The sequence below is a fragment of the Schistocerca gregaria genome, chromosome 5 (assembly GCF_023897955.1).
Source record: "Schistocerca gregaria isolate iqSchGreg1 chromosome 5, iqSchGreg1.2, whole genome shotgun sequence".
NCBI classification, from domain to species: domain Eukaryota; kingdom Metazoa; phylum Arthropoda; class Insecta; order Orthoptera; family Acrididae; genus Schistocerca; species Schistocerca gregaria.
Window position 1 is genome coordinate 525,547,764 of NC_064924.1, and position 24,881 is coordinate 525,572,644.

A 24,881-nucleotide genomic window follows, 5' to 3' on the forward strand; every position below is an offset into this window, starting at 1 on the left:
CAGGAATTTATAGTCCACAATCTGCATCTAATTTCAAAATATTGATTAAGACATTTGCCTGTTCATTCAGCATTGAATCACCCAGTCATCTATTTATCAATATGTCTGTATGATTCAAAAAGGGGGTTATATAGCAAAGCAAAATGGAAGTCTTCCACCTGCTATTGTGTTCCGATGAATTTTTTTCCCCCTCTTTTTTCATTTGAAGCTAGTTAGCCACAATCATATAGCAAATTCAATGGCCAGGAAGTAATCAATTAACATTTTAATCAAGTTTGTGTTAATCTGATTAAGTTATGCAATGAAAGACTTGAAACACCACCATTTATGGAACAATTAACATTTCTAAATTATTTCTCCTGTTAACTACATGTCTTAGTGGAATATCTGTGAGAACTACTTTGATTGTTGCGAACATAAACTGTGTTTTCAATCTACATTTGATGGACGTATAGAGAATCTGTGTCACAATATATGTTTATACATGAGATGTATTTGCAGTTGCATATATGGACTACCATCAGCTGTATAATGTAATGATGACAATTAAGATTTGTGCCAGACCGGGACTGGAACTCGCATTTCCTGCTTACCATTAGGCTATCTGAGCACGACTCACGACCAGACCCAAACTTCCACTTGTCGTCAACCATGTGTCCAAAACCTGTACTTGCATATCCATTATGTATACTCCCACACAGGGGAGACATTTTACCTAAAGCCACTTGCCAGTGCCAGCGGATAAATACAATATTGCAGTGCCAGTGTTATTCCAAATTACGATGTAATGTTTCTTTGGACATGCATGTGTGTCCAAAGGAACATTACACTGTAATTCAGAATAACACAGGCACTGCAATACCATATAACTGTTTATGATGACTTTAATAAAAAACTGTATTCAATGTTCTGTTTCTCTGGTTTATGGGGTGACGAGATTCATGATAGGTGTTGGCACTGAAACTGTGAGTGACTGGACAGTCTAGTCTAGTTATCTTGATACACACATATCAACAAAAGTTTTGCATAACAACAACAACAACAACAATAATGGCATGTAACGAGGGCCTCCCGTCGGGTAGACCGCTTGCCTGGTGCAAGTCTTTCGATTTGACGTCACTTCAGCGATGGGGCTTTTCACAGCATTCCAAGATGAAACTGTCACCAAAATACTGGTGATATGGTACCACTATTAGTTGCAGAATCTCCTCTCATAACATGGAGCAGTGAGACTGTCCTCAGCACATATAAGAGGTTTATGGTAGCCCCATTTAATGCTACCCTAGAACATCACTCCACCACCACCTTGTTGTACATGTGGGACACAAGTGTTGCAGACAGTGAATGTTATAAAGTTGTCTCCAAAAACATTGTCTGTGATTATCAGGGTACAAACAGACCTGAGATTCATCCATAAACAGCATTCAACACTAATCTTGAAACATCCATTCTGCATGATTTCTTGTCCTTCTGTTACTTAGTCCATGGTGTTGTACTATTCAATGTGGTTTTCATTGCGATCATCGGGAATGGAGACTCTCATCACGCAATAATATCCTAACAGTTGGATGTAATAACTAATGTCCTTGTAGCTTCTTTGAACACCAAATTCAGTACTGGAGCACTCAGTCCACAGTGCCTTTGATTTTTTATCTTAAATATTGATCACATACACCTGTCGAACCTGAGTGACCTGTTAATAGGAACTGGCTCCATGTCCACACCACATCTCTTTGACTCTGTTGTAAACAATGAGCAGCTTCTCTGGCTGACCAACGTTCTGCACATAATATAATGATGCGGACACGATCACTGGTCGCGATTGTCCTTCACGACATGATGGATGTTCACTCAACTGTTTCATGGATGTCTCCACGGTGTCCCTACTGGTGAACTACTTGTAACTGAAATGCTGCAATTGATTCAAGTGCAGTGTTCTGCCTGCAGGTAACAGTTACAACAATGTCAGGGGTGACCATCCAATCTGTACAGGAACAGTCACAAAGCATCACACCTGCATGAAATGTCACGGTGATGCAACACTTCTATTGATATGTGTATGAACAGAAGTGTTAGTGAACTGGCCCTTGCCAAACAGATCAATTTAAAGTTAATATAAGTCAAAAAATACAACAACAACAGCAACACTGGAGTTGCACCAATTGTACAACATAGTACAATATCCAAAAGTCTGGAGTTCCAGGCGATGACCGCTGCCAAGAACAAGAAGGTAGGGCTCCAACCAGGTTAGTATTGTTCCATCTCGATAAAATTTCAAAAGAAAACATTGTCCACTATAGGCTTTTATTTGCTACTGGCCAATTTCAACTGCAGAGTCATTATCAAGCAACATATGTGATATAAATGAATCAATCAGTCCACTTGTGGAACTATACATAAATATTAGCATTATCTGTACCAAATATGGACAGTAAGTTTGTCACACTCTTGAGCGAACCATGTACAAAACATATTAAGAACAAATTTGACATCCATTCACTGAAGAACCTCATTTTTTCAATTAGAATATCAGCTTGTTCTCTCGTTATATCCGTATGCAGGTGTATGTTTTTTGATGATATGATCCAGCGAATGAAGAGAACATATGGAGTAAGCAAAAATATAATAGTCACTTTCTCACCTGCAAGTGAACACACAATCAAAAGCATAGCTAATAAAACTAGGACAACAGGCACGAATATGCTCAGCTCTGGGTTGAAAGGTTGCAAATCCTGATATCTCTAAAACCACCTTCCTGTACATATCTGGCAAAATGTGATTCTCTTTGTGTTCTTAGAAATGGCTGTTTGCTTACAAAGCTCCCGGACCAGTATTATTACCAAACAGGTGCTTTACGGAGCTGTCACTAAAGGTACACCAACCCATTAAACTCTATGAAGAATGCTTTGAAAAAACATCATTGTATATTAAAAAGAGGGGAATCTGTGATGCTGTTTTAAAACTTTCAAAGTGACCAATGTAAAGATGTGCAAAACATAGCAAGTAATAAGACAACAAGACTCTTGTCTTGAAATCTAGTATAAAATCCAAAGAGATTCTGGACATATTTAAAGCACATCAGCAGCAAGACACAGTCAATACCTTCACTGTGCGATAGCAATGTTAATGTTAACCAATGACAGTGCCACTATAGCAGAGTTACTGAACATGATTTTCTGAAATGCCTTCACTAAAGAAGACTAAGTGCATGGTGCAGATTTCAAATCGAGAACAGCTGCCAATGTGAGTGTAGCGAAACAGCTTAAACCATTTAATAAAGGCTTTTCCTCCAGTCCTGACTGTACACCAATTAGGTTCCTTTCAGAGTATACTCATCCAATAGCTCCACACTTAGCAATCAGATACAACTGCTAGCTCAACAAACAGATCCGTATACAAAGAGCAGAAAGTTGCACAGGTCACCTCAACAGTTGAGAAAGGAAATAGGAGTAATCTGCTGAATTACAGATCCATATCACTATTGCCAATTAGCAGTTGTATTCTGGAACATACACTGTGTCTGAATATTATGAATGGTCTGAAAGAAAACAATTAATTGACAAGTAGTTAGCATGGATTCAGAAAATATCATTTTTGTGTAACACAACTCACTCTTACCAACATGAAGCAATGGGTGCTATCTCAAACTGATTCCATATTTCTGGGGTTTCCAGAAGGCTTTTGACACTGTTCCTCACAAACAACTTCTAATCAAATTGTGTGTCTACGGAGTAATGTGTCTGTTGTGTGAATGGATTCACGATTTCCTGTCAGAAAGGTCACACTTTGTAGCAACTGATTGAAGACATCAAGTCAAATCAAGTCAAACAGGAGTGATATCTAGCATTCCCAAAGAAAGTATTATATGTGCTCCGCTATTCCTGATCTATATAAAGGATGTAGGAGACAATCAGAGCAGCCTTCTTAGATTGTTTGCAGATGATACTGTCATTTACTGTCTCATAAAGTCAACAGATGATCAAACTCAGTTGCAAAATTATTTAGATATGGTATCTGTATAGCAACAATTAGATGTAAATGATGAATTAGGCATTACAATTACAAATAACTTAAACTGGAACATTCACATAGATATTGTTGACGGGAAAGCTAACTAAAGACTGTGTGATTTACTGGCAGAACACTTAGAAGATGGAACAGGTCTACTAAAGAGACTGCCTGCAATACACTTGTCTGTCCTCTCCTGAAGTGTTGCTGCACACTGCGGGATTCGCATCCTGTAAGATTCACAGAAACATCAAAAAGTTCAACAAAGAACAGCTCATTTTATATTATCGCGACATATGGGAGAGAGCGACCCAGATATGATAGATGAGCTGAGGTGGCACAAGGGGGGAAAAAAAAGAAGAAGAAGAAGGAGAAGGAGAAGAAGGAGGAGAAGGAGGAGAAGGAGGAGGAGGCATTTTTCATTGTGGCAGGATCTTTTCACAAAATTCCAATTACCAACTTTCTCCTCTGAGAGCATGAATATTTCGAAACAATTGTTGTAGTACAATAAGAAACATCAGAGCTCACACGGAAAGATTGAAGTGTTAGTTTTTCCCACATGCTGTTTTAGAGTGGAACAGTTGACAAATAGCTTGAAGACGGTTCGATACAACCATTAGTTAATGTTACCAGCAAATTAATTGTGTACAAGCAATAAATATCAATCTAACAGTTCTTATTAACATATTTCAGGTACATGTTTAATATTAAAAGTACTTAACAGTTGTGATGATGAAAGAGGAGAAACACAATTTCTCTCAGATGAAATAAAAGTATGCAAGATACAAAACCACACTAAGCAAACTAGAGGCATGTGAGTGAAAGAGGACAAGCCATTACGTGAGTGTAGTGTCTGGTGAATGTGACACAAAGGATGGAGATGATAGGTTCAACTCTACAAGAGGACAAAAGGAAAGCTGTAATTTTTTTTCCCAGTTCTGGAAAATGCTTAGTAAATTTAAACCCGAATGTAACTGTCAACTGGTCAATGACCATCATTTCATCTAGTGAGTGTCGTAAACCTATCTTACAAGCCCTTTTCCTCAAAAACTGCACATCCACTTTTTTAGATGACATGCACATTGTGTGTCCTTTAAGGATGAATTGACTGGTAACCCTTACATCACTAAACTCTACCACAAACTGGAAGAAACTAAGTCCACTCTAAAACATCAGATATGATTTAGATAAAAAAAAAATTAATATCACTGAATAGTTCTGAAAAAGCTGGAAATTATTTTGTCTGTTTAACTTTTTACCCTAAATCACCAAATAGTCTTCCTGGAATGATTATTAAAAAAACAGTCTTGATCGCAAATTTCTTTTAACTGCAGCAGTCAGTTCAGTGTCATGGATCGACACAGCCTGCTCTATGGAAGTCCACCTGCCATTCTGGAATCTGAAGATGGTCCTTAAGGATTGAAACCAGTCACTCCGATTAAAAGAAATTTGCGATCAAGACTGTTTTTTAATTATCATATTAATATAAAATCGCTGATAATGTTTTTAAAAATTTAAAGTCTTCCTGGCACTGGCAAGTTGAATAATCATAAAGAGATACTGAAATTTCCTGCAATTCCAATCAAAACAATATCCTTTCTTGTCACTGTACATGTTAAAAGAAAATATTATTTTAAAATAAGAATAAATTATATTTTTAGAGGTCTTCAACATACCTTACACATCTTAATCAGTCTTGCCCTGACTTGATGCACTTTGTCTACCCTCTGCTACTGGCAGCAACTAACACACTTCTCTAATTCAGTTACACCATCAAAATAAAAAGAGAAAATTAAAAGGAGTTAAGCCTGCCAACTATGGCAAATGAGCCAATGGCCCCTTTAGTATTCCTGTCGGCAGATGTCAAGAGGGGTGCAGATGAGCTAGCATGGGTATCATAGCACAGTAGTGCAGAATACTGCGAGGAGTTATGTGGGCAGAGCCACTGACCACCGACAACAAAATGCCTGGCTCAGTAGTTCTTAGGCAGACATCAGCTACCTCAGAACTAGCCTTTGCCTTGAAATGTTTTAGGTGTAGTTAGTTACTCCGTTGCTCATGCTAGTTGTGTTGTGTTTGCTGCGTGCTCATCTCTGCACAGTGTTCGGACTCTCTGCTACTCCTTAGAGTGACTTGCAAATCAAGTTTTGTTGCCTCTTCCCATGTTCAGCTCCCCAAACCTGTAGTCGAGCCACCGTCAGCTGCTACAGTAATATTTTGTGCCAATAGTTGGGAGCCAATTTATTGAACTAATTAATCACAATGACTTTGTTGCAGCTACCTCTGGTTTTGCTGACATAGAATTTTAGAGTAATTGCTGCCCACCGTCAATGTTTTTGAACGCAGTGTGACTGTTGTTGCTGAGTTCCAATACTGGATGGCAGTTGACAGTCTGCATTCAACAGGCAGAGCTGTGTTGCATGAGCCTCACAGTCAGGCTACGGAATATGTATGGACCGGCAACATTCAGTTGAAGTTGTTAATATGTTTTGGCCTATAATTACTCACATCTCACATTTAAGAGTTTCAGTGTGGAATGATAGCAGTCACATAGTGGCATGCAGAATATTAATTAATTGTGAACATTTCAAAGTATTTGCTGTAACATATCTTCGACTATAAATAGTACTGTTCATGACCTCATAATAATAACTGTTCTTCACAGCAACCGTCACTATCCACTTCCCCAATCATTGGATCAAAATCAGTCCCTTAATGAATGGAGTTGAGAGCGGCAACACTGTTGTCATAATAAGAGCATGCCATCACTGTCCTGCTAAAGGTTCTTACTGTATACCTGGTACACCCTGCATTAAGGGAATGATTTTGCACCCTACCTACTCCTTTTATCTGTCAATTGTAACAAAAAGCAAATATGGTTTACTTCCAGATAAATAGTTTTTGAGAATTTTTCACTTTAAATGACTTACCTTTTGGTGCATGAAAAAGCAGCCACTCAGAAGAAAGTCCGTAATGCAGAACATGGGCCAAAGTCAAGGTCTTCCCACTGCCTGCACGGCCAACTGAAAGTTGTGCTAAGCAAAATAAAAGAAAAAGTTTGAAGACAGCATATGACTGTTGTTTAGGCAGTGATGGCAAAGTGTTCTTGAAAATGATGTCACCACTTTCCCCAGTTTACTGAAAAGTCATCACATTTGACTAGCAGCAAATGCAAGCTGCATTATCGAGTTCGCACAATATTTATTAATAAATACGAAAAACTGGAAACTGTATACTTCAATTATTACCACCAGTTCAACCAACAGCCTTCTTGAAGATACTGGTTATCATCAGATTACTGTAGTTAAGTGATGTTGGTCATGGTCAGTACTTGGACGGGTTACTGCCTGGGTACTCTGTCAGATATTTCACTTCTGCCTTTACAAAAAGAAGAAGAGTCGTGGTAGCATAAATTTCCCAATAAACAGACTTTGTACCAATATCATGGATTACATTTCAAATTTCTCCATAGTGTCTCATTAAGAGAGGGCATGTGACACTGTTGAACATAATCCATCTATCGGATGGGGACATCAAGCTCAGCAACTGCCTTGATGCTGTTTGAGAGGAATAGGCTACTAAATTCTTTTTATATTACCATCATCTGCTCCTGTGTAAAGCACTTTAATCAACAAGTAACCAAGGGAGTCCCTTTAAGAGCTAAACAGATCATGTATAAAACCTATCTCTTGCCAACCAAGATGTACAGTCTGGAGACCTGTTTCATAAATAAGAGAGAAGAGAGTAAAATACAGGCATGTGAAATGAAGTTCCTTAGGTCAGCTCTACAAAAAAAAAAGCAGGAGGGACAAAGTCAGGAACCAATATGTAAGGTGAGATCTGCAGGTGACATTGACCATGAAGTAAAGAATGAGTGCTGCAAGATTGTTGAGGTTAGGTTATGTGCCTAACTCAAACTCTGCATCAGTATTTGGAGATGGAGGTACCAGGAAAAAGACAGATTGGGCAGTCTAGGAAAAGATGGGCAGACCAGGTTAATGAAGATCTCAAGAGAGGAATAATGTTGGATGCAGTGGGGGGAGAAAGGCTATGCCAGAACGGAAATCAACGGAGACGTATCATTTACAAAGTTTCCACTTGGCTTGCAGGAGGGAAATCCTGACATTGATGCTGCTGCTGCTGCTGATGATGATGATGACTGAACTCCTGAGGCCTCCAAGTGTGCTTGATAGAACTTTTGCGAGTAACAGTAATAGTATTATTGGTAAATGTGGATAACTGTTTAATAAACAATGGAAAATCCAGGATGGAATGTAATAATATTATGAGAAGGAAAGTTGCTGCACATCATGTAATGAAGATGCTGAGCTGCAGATAGGCACAACAAAAAGACTCTCAGAATTAAAGCTTTCCGCCACTGGCTATTGTCTATTGTTGACAAAGGCCAATGGCCAAAAGTTTTAATTGTGAGAGTCTTTTTGTTATGACTATCTGCGACTGAGCATCTCTGCTATGTAGTGAGTAGCAACTTCCTTTCTCATAATATTGTAACGGTTTAACAGTTTTTTATATGTAGCTTCTAAAATGAGTTACACGTGGTGCAAACTTTAAGTTAGATAGTACATGAAATGTTGCCTAATGCTCTCCTTGCTACATACAGGTTTATTTATTGTACCAGTGATTCAAGAACTTACAATCTTTGTAGAGTTTTATCACCATAGTACGTAATTATTCTTTGGCTATTTCACTTGTAATAAAAATACTTCAAGGTAATATTCACTATAGTGCATTTACCATTATTATTTAGTCCTTTGGATAAATATTCCACTGTCATCATCTCATTCATTTTTTAACCATATAACTTTACAACTGCTTGGTTATCAAGAGTCATAATTTGATATTCTGTATGCCACATGCATCTTGTGTTAATTGGACCAAAAGGCAACAGTGTCCAGTCAAACCCCTAGAGAGTACAAGTCACATAATTAACAGGTTGCATGCTTGTCCATCCATAGGGGGACTGTTAGGTTCGCTCTATCGTAGTTATCATAAATTCAAGTCACACACCCCACAGGTACCATTGTGACTGGGTTTGGTTCATACATGATTGTGCTCATTAGTCATTATTTATGTATTTTTGGGATCTGGCATCCCAATATTTATTTGTGTCATCTGCAGTAGATAATATATTTGAGGCTCTCAGCTAAGTTTATGCAGTAGGATAATATTAGGCATTTTTGCACTGTTGTGTGTCTCCACTCCAGCTCAGTTAGGCTACATGTTTGTGCTGCAGTTATGATAGGACAAGATGTGTGCCGCCACATGTTTGCAGAAATATTATAGGACCACTATGATTGTGAACACACACTACCAAAGGTGACATCATCAAACACACGTAATCGTCTATGCTGTGTCCACATTTTGCCACAGGTTAAGCCATCTTCGACAGCATGTCCAGGTGCTGCCAAGGGTCCATGCTTCCATCTGCACTGCCGACAGACATGTTCACGTGCTGTCAGGTGTCCTTGCCACTCCTCCTTGCTCCCCCGACTACGAGTCATCATGTTGCTGTGCTGCCACCGCTGACTGCAGACACTGCATTGCACAAAGATGTAAAAAGATAAGTACAACAGCAGTTGCATTTTCTGTACTGAGATTCGAATTGCCAGCCATGGCAAATGAAATTCAGAAATCTGTAAGTGAGTGTGAGTCACATGTGGGAAGTGATGGCAACAGTCCTCATATGCAACAGAATGAAATTTGAGTTAGTTTGGAAACTGGAACCAAAGCTTAGCAGTAAAACTGAAAGTTGTAGAGGTAGAAAATAGCCTTGAAAATAAGGTCAGAAGGGTTGAAAAAGTTTTTAATCAAGTAGATGTGTTGCAAAAGATATTATCTGATAAAATTGAAGCCGTGAAAAGCAATCTTCTGGAGCAAATCCCATTACAGGAACAAAGATGCAAATTATTTGAGAAACAAGCAGAGGCAGACATAAATTCCATCAGTGTAGGAATTTCAGGTTGTCATAAGGGGACCCCTGATGATAAAGAGGAATAGAGGAGGAAATTAATGTGCTGAGGGGAAACAATACTGTAGTGGCGGGGAATGGAAATTCGTAGGTGGGATATCCTATGGGGCAAAGATTTCAATCAAAACCATTTCACGGAGAGATTAAATACCATGTTGTCAATATTTTTGGCTGCATGCAAGGATATCTTTCTGGCAGGGATGAGCAATACAGCAAAACTGTGTTACGAGGCAATTGGAAGAGGGAGCTCAAACATGGGCTAACCAAAATGTTACTAAATTCTCTAATCTTAAAACCTTTGAACCTCTGTTCTTGAATAAATACTGGGGCCTGGCAAAACAATTTTTTGAATGGGCCTAGTTATACGAGTGGAAAGGAGAGCACGAGAGTTCTGCTTTAGAGAACTGTACAAATTAAATCAGTGGGATAGGCCACGAGGTGTGTTAACATAAATTTTGGCACTAAGGAGAAGGTTACCGGACAATCTGCAATGGGATCTGATTTATAGTGCAACAGATTCAGTGGAAGTATTTCTAAATTTTGTGGAGAACATGGACAGGGCTTTGTGTTATAGACCTAGATATATGGAACAGAGGGAGAATGGAAGGTATCACAAAAAGGAAACAGTAAAACACAAAGTACTCACAATAAGAGGTGGAGAGAGGATACAAATGATCAGAATAATCAGGGTTGAGACTGGAGGCGTAGGGCACAAATGGATAACACAAATTTTGGAAGGAGATGGGACAATTTTGATTAGAGGAGTCCCAGGGAGAGTATGGGAATAGAGGAATTGCCAAATGCAAAAATGGACAGGGTAGGTAGTCAAAAAATTAGCTGATGCCCCACATAAGGCCCACTGGGGGGCTGGTAATTATAATGTAAACAGGGCCAGACAAGGACATGATGCGATAAGGAATAAAATTAAGAAGGAAAACAGAGAAATTGGGATGTGTCATATGGATGCTGTCTTAGGTAACAAAACTTTATGGAGACAAAAGGTAAAAAGGACAAAATGGAACAATTCTAATATCAGTAACTAAGATGTTTAAGAGAGAAGAGAAATCAGAGGCAGATGATAAGGACAATACTGGTTTGTGTGCAGCAAAATTCATTGAAATATCATGAGACAGATGTAGTTTCATTAAAAAGAGCAACAGAAGTAAATATGGAATCAAGGGGCTATGTTCTCAGTAATCATGGGTGTGACAAAGAAGAAAGAGTACAGGTAATGTCTCTAGTGAATAGTACGGAGAATTATGCAGAAAGTGATGATATGATTAATCATTGTGATTTAAAGGGTAATATGAGTGCTTTCTTTGATAATACAGCAAATGCTTATTGATAATGTTGTTGTGCCTGTGTTTACAGGTGATAATGAATTAAATGTGGATATGGAAATGTGTAATGATATGGAAAATTTGCTATGGAATGCCCGAGAATAAAATCAAACCCTATGTATTCTTAAATAGTGAGCTTGAAAGTCTGAATGATGTCAACTGTAACAAACAATCGAAAGCCCAAGTTGGTATATCAACAATGAAGGAAGGATACAATGGTACTCACCATAAAAACGACATGTTGAGTGGCCACAGCCTTCTCCAGAAAAGAAAAGCACATGCGCATTCATACAACCAAGCACATATCTCTCTCTCTCTCTCTCTCTCTCTCTCTCTCTCTCTCTCTCTCTAACACACACACACACACACACACACACACACACACACACACACACACACACACACACACACACGCGCGCGAGCACACCTGCCATCTAATTGCTGCTTCTGCTGGACACAACATTACTGCATTCTGGCTGCAGCCGGTGCAGAGAGCTGTCATATATGCATGATGTGTGCTTGCTTGTGTGAATGTGTGTGTTTTTTGTTGTGCCTCTCTACAACTCAATGTGTCGTCTTTACAGTATCAATCTTTCTTTTCTAACAGTGTTGACTTTCCAACCCCCACTTTTCTATTTTCTTACTCATTCTCTCCCAGGGGCATGGTCTTATTGTAACACTGCCCGAATGGGCAGGTTACTGAGGCAACAGCAGCAGAAATTGTGGCAAAACTGCATGTGGAGAACAGAAGTGGTGGATGGGGGGGGGGGGGGGGGGTAGTACATTCCTATGGGACCCCTGGGACCACACTGCTGAGGTCATTGGTTCCTAGGCTTAAACACTACAAAGGGGGAGATTGGGGGGGGGGGGGGGGGCGAGGGGGAGCCACACAAACTGTGGCAAGGCACCTAAGATCACACGGCTACACCATATGGCATGGGAAACAGATGCTATTACTTGTTAAACCTGGTATTAAAATGTAGAAACATATCACAACAATTGAAACTAAGACTATAAAAAACACTACTGGTACAAGATGAAATCATTCAATCAATCAGAATGATACCCCTCCAGTGTGTTTGTATCTACAATGCAGCTACATGTGTCACTGAGGCACGCAAGCCATGGCACCTCAGCAACATCCATGGATCAGCAGTCAACAGAACATATATTCTTACCCTATTTCATTACGTGCCAGATAATGAAGGATACAAAGCACATATCTGATAGCCGGCTTTGAGTAATCAGCAGATCTGAGATACTCAAAAACCTCCAAAGCAGGTCTTCGCACCATCACACAAGTTTCTGCAAAAGTCTTCACTTGCTTCTTAAATATTGTAGGTAATCCTCCAAAAGTAAATAGCTGTTTTTGCACCTCAGGATATATTGTGTAATACTTGGCTTCCTGTGATATAGTGTGATGAACCTGCAAAAAAATAAATATGTTCTTTATGAAAAGTATGGTCTAAATTTGTTTTGCTTATAGTGAACAGTTGTTTATAAAGTAATTTATTTGTTCAGGATAATATCTGCAATTTTCACACAAAACATTTTATATGGCTGAAACACAGAAGAACTGTTAAAATAGTAACTGTGTTGTTTTGGTTACACTTATACAAAAATTCAATGTATTTTGTTTTGCGTTTCATCTCAATTTATTATGAAGCATATTCCATTGCCTGAAATATATCTAGGTTATACACGGTTATCGTTCTTCCTGGCTTGTTGTTGTTGTTGTTGTTGTTGTTGTTGTGGTCTTCGGTCCTGAGACTGGTTTGATGCAGCTCTCCATGCTACTCTATCCTGTGCAAGCTCCTTCATCTCCCAGTACCTACTGCAACCTACATCCGTCTGAATCTGCTTAGTGTATTCATCTCTTGGTCTCCCTCTACGATTTTTACCCTCCACGCTGCCCTCCAATACTAAATTGGTGATCCCTTGATGCCTCAGAACAAGTCCTACCAACCAATCCCTTCTTCTACTCAAGTTGTGCCACAAACTCCTCTTCTCCCCAATCCTATTCAATACCTCCTCATTAGTTATGTGATCTACCCATCTAATCTTCAACATTCTTCTATAGCACCACATTTCAAAAGCTTCTATTCTCTTCTTGTCCAAACTATTTATCGTCCATGTTTCACTTCCATACATGGCAACACTCCATACAAATACTTTCAGAAACGACTTCCTGTCACTTAAATCTATACTCGATGTTAACAAATTTCTCTTCTTCAGAAACGCTTTCCTTGCTATTGCCAGTCTACATTTTATATCCTCTCTACTTCGACCATCTTCAGTTATTTTGCTCCCCAAATAGCAAAACTCCTTTTCTACTTTAAGTGTCTCATTTCCTAATCTAATTCCCTCAGCATCACCCGACTTAATTCGACTACATTCCATTACCTGCGTTTTGCTTTTGTTGATGTTCATCTTATATCCTCCTTTCAAGACACTGTCCATTCCGTTCAATTGCTCTTCCAAGTCCTTTGCTGTCTCTGACAGAATTACAATGTCATCGGTGAACCTTAAAGTTTTTATTTCTTCTCCATGTATTTTAATACCTACTCCGAATTTTTCTTTTGTTTCCTTCACTGCTTGCTCAAATACAGATTGACCAACATCAGGGAGAGGCTACAACCCTGTCTCACTCCCTTCCCAACCTCCCTTTCATGTCCCTAGACTCTTATAACTGCCATCTGGTTTCTGTACAAATTGTAAATAGCCTTTCGTTCCCTGTATTTTACCCACGTCACATTTAGAATTTGAAATAAAGTATTACAGTAAACATTGTCAACAGCTTTCTTTAAGTCTACAAATGCTAGAAACGTAGATTTGCCTTTTCTTAATCTAGCTTCTAAGATAAGTCGTAGGGTCAGTATTGCCTCACGTGTTCCCATATTTCTACGGAATCCAAACTGATCTTCCCCGAGGTCGGCTTCATTTTCACATCTGTCAACACATGCTTTCTTTAGGATTGGAATTATTATATTCTTCTTGAAGTCTGAGGGTATTTAGCCTGTCTCATACATTTTGCTTGCCAGATGGTAGAGCTTTGTCAGGACTGGCTCTCCCAAGGCTGTCAGTAGTTCTAATGGAATGTTGTCTACTCCCGGGGCCTTGTTTCTACTTAGGGCTTTCAGTGCTCTATCAAATTCGTCACACAGTATTATATCTCCCATTTCATCTTCATCTACATCCTCTTCCCTTTCTATAACATTGCCCTCAAGTACATCGTCCTTGTATAGTCCCTGTATATACTCCTTCCACCTTTCTGCTTTCCCTTCTTTGCTTAGAACTGGGTTTCCATCTGAGCTCTTGATATTCATATAAGTGGTTCACTTTTCTCCAAAGAGCTCTTTAATTTTCCTGTAGGCAGTATCTATCTCACCCCTAGTGATATAAGCCTCTACATCCTTACATTTGTCCTCTAGCCATGCCTGCTTCTACTGTATTTCTTTCCCCCATTCTTGTCAATTGTTCCTTTATGCTCTCCCTGAAACTCTGTACAACCTCTGGTTTAGTCTGTTTATCCAGGTCCCATCTCCTTCAATTCCCACCTTTTTGCAATTTCTTCCATTTTAATCTACAGTTTTAACCAATGGATTGTGGTCAGAGTCCACATCTGCCCCTGGAAATGTATTACAATTTAGAACCTGGTTCCTGAATCTCTGTCTTACAATTATATAATCTATCTGAAACCTGTCAGTATCTCCAGGCTTTTTCCATGTATACAACCTTCTTTTATGATTCTTGAACCAAGTGTTAGCTATTATTAAGTTGTGCTCTGTGCAAAATTCTACCAGGCGGCTTCCTCTTTCATTTCTTACCCCTAATCCATACTCACCTACTACGTTTCCTTCTCTTCCTTTTCCTACTATCGAATTCCAGTCACCCATGACTATTAAATTTTCGTCTCCGTTCTCTATCTGAATAATTTCTTTTATCTCATCATACATTTCTTCAATTTCTTCATCATCTGCAGAGCTAGTTGGCATATACACTTGCACTACTGTCGTTAGCGTGGCCTTAGTGTCTATCTTGGCCACAATAATGCGTTCACTATGTTGTTTGTAGTAGCTTACCTGAATTCCTATTTTTTATTCATCATTAAACCTACTCCTGCATTACCCCTATTTCATTTTGTATTTATAACCCTGTATTCACCAGACCAAAAGTCTTGTTCCTCCTGCCACCGAACTTCGCTAATTCGCACTATATCTAACTTTAACCTATCCATTTCCCTTTTTAAATTTTCTAACCTACCTGCCCAATTAAGGGATCTGACATTCCACACTCTGATCCGTAGAATGCCAGTTTTCTTTCTCCTGATAACAATGTCTTCTTCAGTAGTCCCCGCCCGGAGATCCAAATGGGGGACTATTTTACCTTCGGAATATTTTACCCAAGAGGACGCCTTCATCATTTATCCATGCAGTAAAGCTGCGTGCCCTCGGGAAAAATTACGGCCGTAGTTTCCCTTGCTTTCAGCCGCTCGCAGTACCAGCACAGCAAGACCATTTTGGTTAGTGTTACAAGGCCAGATCAGTCAATCATCCAGACTGTTGCCCCTGCAACTACTGAAAAGGCTTCTGCCCCTCTTCAGGAACCATATGTTTGTCTGGCCTCTCAACAGATACCCCTCCGTTGTGGTTGCACCTACGGGACGGCTATCTGTATCGCTGAGGCACACAAGCCTCCCCACCAACGGCAAGGTCTATGGTTCATGGAGGGGCTTCTCTGGCTTAACATATTTAATATTATGAGAAGGAAAGTTGCTATTCACCATATAGCAGAGATGCCGAGTCACAGATAGGCACAACAAAAAGACACTCACAATTACAGCTTTTGGCCACTAAGGCCTTCGTCAAAAGACATGTGCGTGCACGTAAGTGCGCGCATGCCCCCCGCACCCCCCTCCCCACACACACACACAGGCACACATGCACGACTACAGTCTTAGGCAACTGAAACCGCATTGCCTATCTGCGACTGTTGGGTTGGGTTGGGGAAGGAGGCCAGACAGTGAAGTCATTGGTCTCATCGGATTAGGGAAGGAAGTCAACCACGCCCTTTCAAAGGTGCCATCCCAGCATTTGCCTGGATCGATTTAGAGAAATCACTTAAAACCTAAATCAGTATGGCCGGACACGGGATTGAACTGTCGTCCTTCCGAATGCAAGTCCAGTGTTCTAGTATCTCTTTGTGACTCAGTGCTTCCACTATATGGTGAGTAGCAACTTTCTTTCTCATAATATTGTTACATTCCTTCCAGGATTTTCCATTGTTTAATATATTTAGTGACTGATAATGGGAATATTCTGAAAAGGGATTGGCATCAACTATGATACAAAGTGATTAACATATTTTTGGAATGCATGTATGGAACTACTTTTCTATAATCAAGCTTACTGGTCTCCTACCACTCTAGTTTTCTCTCAGTTAAGTTTTCCTCATTCTTTGTTCTATCCTTAATGGACTAAGGCAAAGCAAAATTGTGACAGAAAATGAATGATTAAAATCTTTAGTTCTTTTACCTGATGTTACACTGAAGCACCAAAGAAATTGGTTTAGGCATGCATATTCAAATACGGATATATATAAACAGGCAGAATACAGCACTGCAATCAGCAACACCCGTATTAGACAACAAGTGTCTGGCAAAGACACATCTCCCTATGGTATTTATTAGTACCAATGCTCTTTTCTAAATGAACACTTCACGCCAGAGCAACACATGTGAAGTGATACTTCAGACTACTACTATTTGCACCACTTTCTGTTCTATTCAGAAATGGGGCTAAAACAATGGCTATGTATTTACAGCCATGTATGTCACAATTCCCTGGCCATATCACTACAAAGTGAAATATATGAAGAAATATATTACAGCCTACACTGAACTATCATTCATCAAACCTAAACAAATGACTCTTAAAAGAAGTAGCTTTCTTTCGATTCATCTATAATTTCCCTTCTCATTTCCTTAACACTCATCTATCATTATAGCATGATTAAGGTAATCAGTATTTAGTGTATCAAAAGATAATTGTGTTTATATCATACTATGCTGGTCTTCTGTTATTCTGCAAAGACACTTTGGTACAGACTTTACCACCGCTAGTGAATCGTCAGAGTAACACTCACTCTGGACAGACTGATCTTTTACACATACTGATGTATGAGAAGCCCTTTCAAACTTCTTGTAGAACAATACCTTTGTTTCTGACTGACACACACTATTCAGGACTATGCCAAGGATCTTTCACATCATTCACATACTTGATATATACTTCGTACAGCTGTATCTGCATTAGCAGTCTACAGTGGATATTGCTGCTTCTGCACTCTCACTGTCATCAGATCTACTTGATCCTTTGCGCTTTTAAGCTTTCATTTTTTCTCTGCTACCGAGAGGTCTCCTAATCACAGCCCAGAATGCCACTGTATTAGGCAACCCACAAAAGCTATTCCACAACAAAGCATATAATTTCATCTTCTTAGCTTCCCAATAAAAATTAACACTCACAAGTTAAAGTCCTTAATTCTAGCTACATAAACTCCTCCTTCAGCAGTTCTGCTTCGAACCCCACCTTCATTATGACTATATTAGACAGTCTCAAACATTAGACAAACGAATGAATCTATCTCCTCTAGTAACTAATTTGGTATTAACTAACAACTTAATCTATGCCTTATTGTGTTTTATTTTAAACATAATTAATTTCGCACTGCAAATTTTTCTCAATATCTCATGAAATAGGTGACAAAATCAAACATAAAAATCAATGGACTAAGGCAAAGCAAAACTGTGACAGAAAATGAATGATTAAAAGCTTTAGTTCTGTCACATGATGTTACACTGAAGTGCCAAAGAAACTGCTATATTCAAATACAGAGATATGTAAACAGGCAGAATACAGCACTGCGGTCAGAAACACCTATACTAGACAACAAGTGTCTGGCACAGTTGTTAGATTGGTTACTGCTGCTACAATGGCAGGCTATTAAGATTTAAGAAAGTTTGAATGTGTTGTTATAGTTGGTGCATGAGTGATGGGATCTCCAAGGTAGCAATGAAGTGGGGATTTTCCCATACTACCATTTCATGAGCGTACTGTGAAAATCAGGATTCCCGTAAAACATAAATTCTCCAACGTCGCTTTGGTCGGGAAAAGATCCTGCAAGAACGGCACAAACAACGTCTGAAGAGAATCATTCAACATGACGGATGTGCAACCTTTCCACAAATTGCTACAGATTTCATGTTGGGCCATCAACCAGTGTCAGCATGTGAACCATTCAACAAAACATCATCAATATTGGCTTTCAGAGCTGAAGGCCCACTCATGTACCCTTGAAGGGTGCACAAAACAAAGCTTGCTGCCTCGCCTGGGCCCGTCGACACCGGCATTGGACTGTTGATGACTGGAAACATTTTGCCTGGTTGGACGAGATTCGTTTCAAATTGTATCAAGCAGATCAACGTGCACAGGTATGGAGACAACCTCTTTGATCCATGGAACTTGCATGCCAGCAGGGGACTGTTCAAGTTGGTAGAGGTTCTATAATGGTGTGGGACGTGAATAGTTGGAGTGATATCTATATATGATGCTCACAGGTGACAGCTACATAAGAATTCTGACTGATCACTTGCATCCATTCCTGTCCACTGTGCATTCCGACAGACTTGAGCAATACCAGCAAGACAATCCGACACCCCACACATCCAGAACGGCTACAGAGTGGCTCCAGGAACACTCTTCTGACTTTAAACACTTATGCTGGCCATCAAACTCCCCAGACATGAACATTATTAAGCATATCTGGGATGCCTTGCAACATGCTGTTCAGAAGATACCTCCACCCCCATATACTCTTACGGATTTAGGGACAGTCTTGCAGGATTCATGATGTCAATTCCTTCCAGCACCACTTCAGACATAGTCGAGTCCATGCCACATCGTGTTGTGGTACTTCTGCGTGCTCATGGGGGCCCTACATGAAATTAGGCAGGAGTACCAGTTTCTTTGGCTCTTCAGTGTCGCATACTTAACTATCTGAGTAGATTCTGTAGGTCAGAAGCTATTTTAGTCTCTCACAAAGAATATGTGATAGTTTAGCTGTTAGGCAAAAGAAACAATTCAAATGAACTTAATGTTACCACTCATAACAATCTCCGACATAACAAACTGCTGATTCATTCATCTCAAACAAACCAGTCATCAATGTTACTTTAAACTCTACTCCCGTTTTAGTATTAACCCATTACAGAGGCAGACTTGACACCTGCTGCATTACACTTAGCACACTTACAGGATCATTTTCAGTAGTACGGAAAGTTTGTGTGCCCTCATTCTTGTTGATGTGTGGTACAGGCTCCGCAGATGCAGCTGACATGAACCGAGATGAAGGACTTCTTATAGCATTGCGCATAGTATCACAGACCACTGCAAATTAAAACGTTAGTCAAAACTAAAAGAAAACATATAGCTACGCAAAGTAGCATTACACTTCACAACAGTGTAGATGTCTTTGTTGTAAAACATCAAATCTGAGTACTGTGTAACAGACTAAGTGATAAACACACACTCCAGCCACTACTTTTTGCTTTCCTTTCTTTGACTAATGGTCCTTGGGGGGAAATAATTTCTAATTGCCTGTCAAGCTCTACCAGCAATAAAAGTGACAGACACTGCATGATACAATATCAGGGAAATATTCAAACATCTAATACTGGCCCATATTTTTCAGAGTTGAGTTCATTTATCATCAGAGACATGCAATGGTCTGATTTTATGTCTCTATTTAAAGTATGAAAGGTGCTCTGCATACCTCAAGATAAACAAATGTACAAAGAGATGAAAACAATGTCCACCACCATAGCTGAGTGGACAGCACGCCTTCTTGTCATGCCGGGTGGGAGGTTCGATTCCCGGTTGGGTTGGAGATTGTCTCTGCTCATGGACTGGGTGTTTGTGTCGTCGTCATCCTCATTTAATCCTCGTGAAGGGGGCATTCTTTTGTAATTGGCTCTTGGGGGGTGGTGGGAGGATTGGGAGTGTGTGGGGAAATGGCACAGGAATCTGTATGTGGCCTAGGTCTAGGGGACAGTGCCTGTTTGTGAAGACTTTGATGAGACCTTCCGCATAACGGAAAAGAGAGTTCTTGTCACTGTAGAAATGCCATCCCCCGATGACATGGGTGTACGGGAGGGATTTTTTGGTGTGGAAGGGATGGCAGCTATCAAAATGCAGTTACATGGGTTTAATGTGGATGGAGCCGTCACAGATGAGATGATCAATGTCTAGGAAGGAGGCACACTGAGCTAAGAAGGACAAGGTGAAGCAGGTGTGGGGGGAGTTGTTGAGGTTGTTAAGGAATGAAGGTAGGCTGTCTTGGCCCAGAATTCAGATCACGAAGATACCACCAATGAACCTGAACTTTATCAGGGGTTGGGGGTTTGGGGGGCTAGGACAGTTTCCTCTAGATGGCCCTTAAACAGGTTGGCATAAGATGGTGCCATGCAGGAACTAGTGGCTGTACTGCAGATTTATTTGTATATCTTCCCTTCAAAGGAGTAGTAGTTATGTATTAGGATGAAGTTAATTGGATGAATGATGAATGATGAATGAAGTCATGAGTTTGGAGTCTGAAAGACACTGGGAAAGGTGGTGTTCAGTTGATGCAAGACCATGGACATGAGTTATGTTAGTGTTTAGGGACATGGTGTAGGCAGTTACCAATAGGGAAGCAGGAGGTAAAGCAATGAGGATGGGGTAGAGTCAGTGAAGGAAACTGTTGGTATCTTTGATGTGGGAGGCTAGATTACAAGCAATTGGCTGAAGGTCTCCATTGGTTCACCATGGCCAGGGGACATCAGCTGATTAAGTAATTGTCAGTGTCAATAAAATTCACCACCAGCTGTGTACATTAAGATATTATTTTATTTCATGGTGAAGGCTACCAGATTCAGCATTTCTTTATGCCATCTTCAGGCCCCATAAAACATGTATACAAATAAAGAAACTTGTCATATAGCACCATAAGTATCTGGATGTCATGAACTCAATCTTTACACTATTGCTTCATTCAAAGACATGAGAGCAATCACAACTGAATTCATGATATCCAGAGATATATGGTGCTCTATGACAAGTTCGTTTATTCGGATGGATGCATATGGGCCCTGAAAATGGCACAATGAAATGTTGAAACTGGTAGCCTTCACAATAAAATAAAATAATATCTTAAAAGTACGTGGCTGTTGGTGAATTTTACTGAGATTGACAATTGGCTGAAGGTATTGGTCAATGAGGGCCAAAATCCTTTTAAATGGGGGCACAATAACCAGCTACAATTGGGTGTCCAGGATTGTTTGATTTCTGAATTTTGGGAGTGGGTGTGTGGGGTGTCATAGGGGTGAGTAGGGAAATGGATTCAGGGGACATAGTTCACAAGTGGACAGGTCAGACAACTGGCAGAGTTTATAGGTGGATGAGTGAGACAAATGGCAGAGGCCTTCTTAGCAAGGGACCTAGGGAAGGATGGTGAGGCCAAGTTGCAGGTAAAGAATTCCTGGAAGGAGACCAGAGGACGTTTAGTTGCGAGGGGTAGAAGATTGTGGTTGGATGGTGGTATGAACTGGGAGAGGCAGTGTTCAATACTGAAATTGGGTTGGTTTTGGTTGGCCACATTGATGGCAAGGAAATGTTTCCATTGTAGGGAGCATGTAAATGAGAGTAGGTCTTTGACAAGTCCTACATGGTTAAATTTAGGTGTAGGGCTAAAGGTGAGGCCTTTGGATAGAACTAAAACTTCTGTGGGGCAGACGATTTTAGTGGAAAGTTTAACAACGGAGTTCCAAGATTGTTTAGGCTCTGAATTTGGAGTGTTCGTAGGGAGTTTTTGGGGATGTAGCACACTGAACAGGTCCACTAGGCAGGGTCTAGGTGCTATGAGAGGTTGACAAGGAGGAACACTGTGTGTAGGATAGGCATTGGATAGTGGTGCCCCAAGGCAGCAGTAGGGTGTAGCGGGTTGGATAACTTATGGAGGTGGTGTCTGGAATGGTCTTCCAGGCGTTGGAGAGCAAGGGATTCAATTTCAGATATGTTATGTATGTAGTACGGATTGCATAATAGCATCATCTTGTGGAGGGAGAAGAGGTGGTTTTGGGATAAGTGTGCCACAGAAATATGTTTTTGCAGTACCAGGTTTGTGAGGAAGAGGGACTGACAAAACATCTGGAAATTAAAGGTCATTTTGAAAGGAAGGGTGGGATCCAGACAAAGGAATTTTTATGGTCAGGCCTTTGGGGGGGGGGGGGGGGGGGAGGTGGATTCCATGGTTTAGACAGCACTTAAGGAGAAGGGTGTGGGACTGTGTTTTAGTCAGAGAAATGAATACTTTGCTGAGCTGGGCAGAAATATGGAGCACAAAATGACGTAGGAAACGGGCAAATGAAAGTGTTGCATGGTTGTGAGGTGAGCTGGATAACAGAAAAAGACACACAAAATACTTACAGGCATGCAAAAACACATATGCAAGGATACACAAGAACGCAAAACACAAACAAATATGCAAAAACATGGAGATATACAATTTTTCCCCCACAACTCACCTCTCAACACTTCACCTGGTAGTCTCTAGTCCCTGCCTGTCCCATCAGACAGAGCTCTTCTGTCCTCCCACCCATACCCTGCTACACCTCCCCCTTCCCTGCCCCACTCAAGATTGCTATTCACATGACAGTTCCATTCCAGTTGCAGCTGCCAGTGTCAGTAGTCACGTGTGCATGAGGTGTTCTTGCTTATGGGAATTGTGTGCACTTTCTTTGCTGAAGAAGGCATTGGCCGAAAGCTATAATGTATAACAGTCTTTTTGTTATGCCAGTCTGTGCAACTCAACAGGTCATTTTTACCATGAGCAGAAATCTATCCTCTTTCCAATGTTGTTTATATTTCAGTGAAGAACTCTAGAATATTTAGTGACACTGTTACAGACTTTGATTGTAAAATAATTTGGCTTAAAGTAAGCATCAAAGGTGTGTCAAATGTGGTAATCAGATGATTTTATTAACCATCTTCGAGAGGAATTTTAGCTGCAGAATGCTTCAGGGAAACTTGGAAAATGTCAGATATAGTTTACTGATCATTCTGTGGTAACAGAAGAGCACAACAAGCCAGATACACACTGAATAAGTGTCAGGGGCAATGATTAATGCAATATTACTGACACAATGTCCAAATTTATGTTCAGAAATTTCTTAGAGAATGGACTCAAAAGAATAATGTCTTGGATCTTCTGGTGATAAACATACCCAAACTTCCCAATTTAGTTAATGTAGAAAAGGAAATCAGTAATCATATAGACATTACAGCATCAATGAGAAAACAAGAAAGAAGAATGATAACAAAGTTGGGAAACCACATCTGCTGCAAGTGCGACGAAAAACAGATTTCTGCGTATCTGAGTGGTCAACATCAAACATTTGTATCTGGGACTGAAAAAATGGAATATCAATTTATACAATTAAAGAGTAATGCTCAATACACTTTAAACAGGTATGTGGAACAGAAGAGGGCCAAACTGTTGTGTCCGTGGTGCAGGCATTTACCTTGTAGGTTGATGTTGGCAATCCCAAGATGGCAGTAGCCAATGTGAGGATGGTATGTGGTAGTCAATGAGAATTAATGAACCCAATTATGCCAATGTATAAGTTATGTCAATACATAAGTTGCATATCTATTTGACTCCTTGCATGTATCATGTCATAACTTGATTTGTATGGAGATGTTATCATTATCTACATCTACATCTACATCTATACTCTGCAAACCATCATGATGTGCGTGGCAGAAAGTACGTCCCATTGTACCAGTTATTAGGGTTTCTTTCTATTCCTTTCATGTATGTAGCGCAGGAAGAATGATCGTTCGAATGCCTCTGTGTGTGCAGTAATTATTCTTATCTTACCCTCACGATCCCTGTGTAAGCGACCTGTAGGGGGTTGTAGTATATCCTTAGAGTAATCATTTAAAATCGGTTCTTGAAACTTTGTTAGTAGACTTTCCTGGGAAAGTTTACATTTGTCTTCGAGTCTGCCAGTTCAGCTTCTTCAGTATCTCTGTGACACTCTCCCATGAATTAAACAAACCTGTGACCATTCATGCTACCTTTCTCTGTGTACATTCAATATCCCCTATTAGTCCTATCTGGTATGGGTCCCAGACATGTGAGCAGTATTCTAGGATAGATCAAATGAGTGATTGTACACAATCTCTTTTGTGGACTGATGGCACTTCCTCAGTATTCTACCAACAAACCGAAGCCTACCACCTGTTTTACCTGCTTTACCCAGGAGTGAACCTATGTGATCATTCCATTTCATATCCCCACCAAGTATTACACCCAATAACGAAGATGCTGAATCACGATAGGTGCAATAAAAAGATTCACACAATTATAGCTTTCGGCCATTAAGGCCTTTGTCAGCAATAGACACACAGTCATACAATGCTATTTTTTTTGTTTTGTGAAGTGCA

At 40.0% G+C, this 24,881-nt stretch overlaps 1 protein-coding gene across 1 annotated transcript in view; it reads right to left on the minus strand.

Moving 5' to 3' along the window:
- LOC126272287 (28S ribosomal protein S29, mitochondrial) overlaps positions 1 to 24,881 on the minus strand; it is an 87,680-nt gene that overhangs the window by 27,161 nt on the left and 35,638 nt on the right. The window contains exons 2-4 of the mRNA XM_049975047.1: positions 19,651 to 19,784; positions 12,550 to 12,763; positions 6,939 to 7,031 (exon numbers count right to left, since the gene is read on the minus strand). Of these exons, the coding sequence (XP_049831004.1) occupies positions 6,939 to 7,031; positions 12,550 to 12,763; positions 19,651 to 19,784 (441 nt within the window). The remainder of the gene's footprint in view (positions 1 to 6,938; positions 7,032 to 12,549; positions 12,764 to 19,650; positions 19,785 to 24,881) is intronic.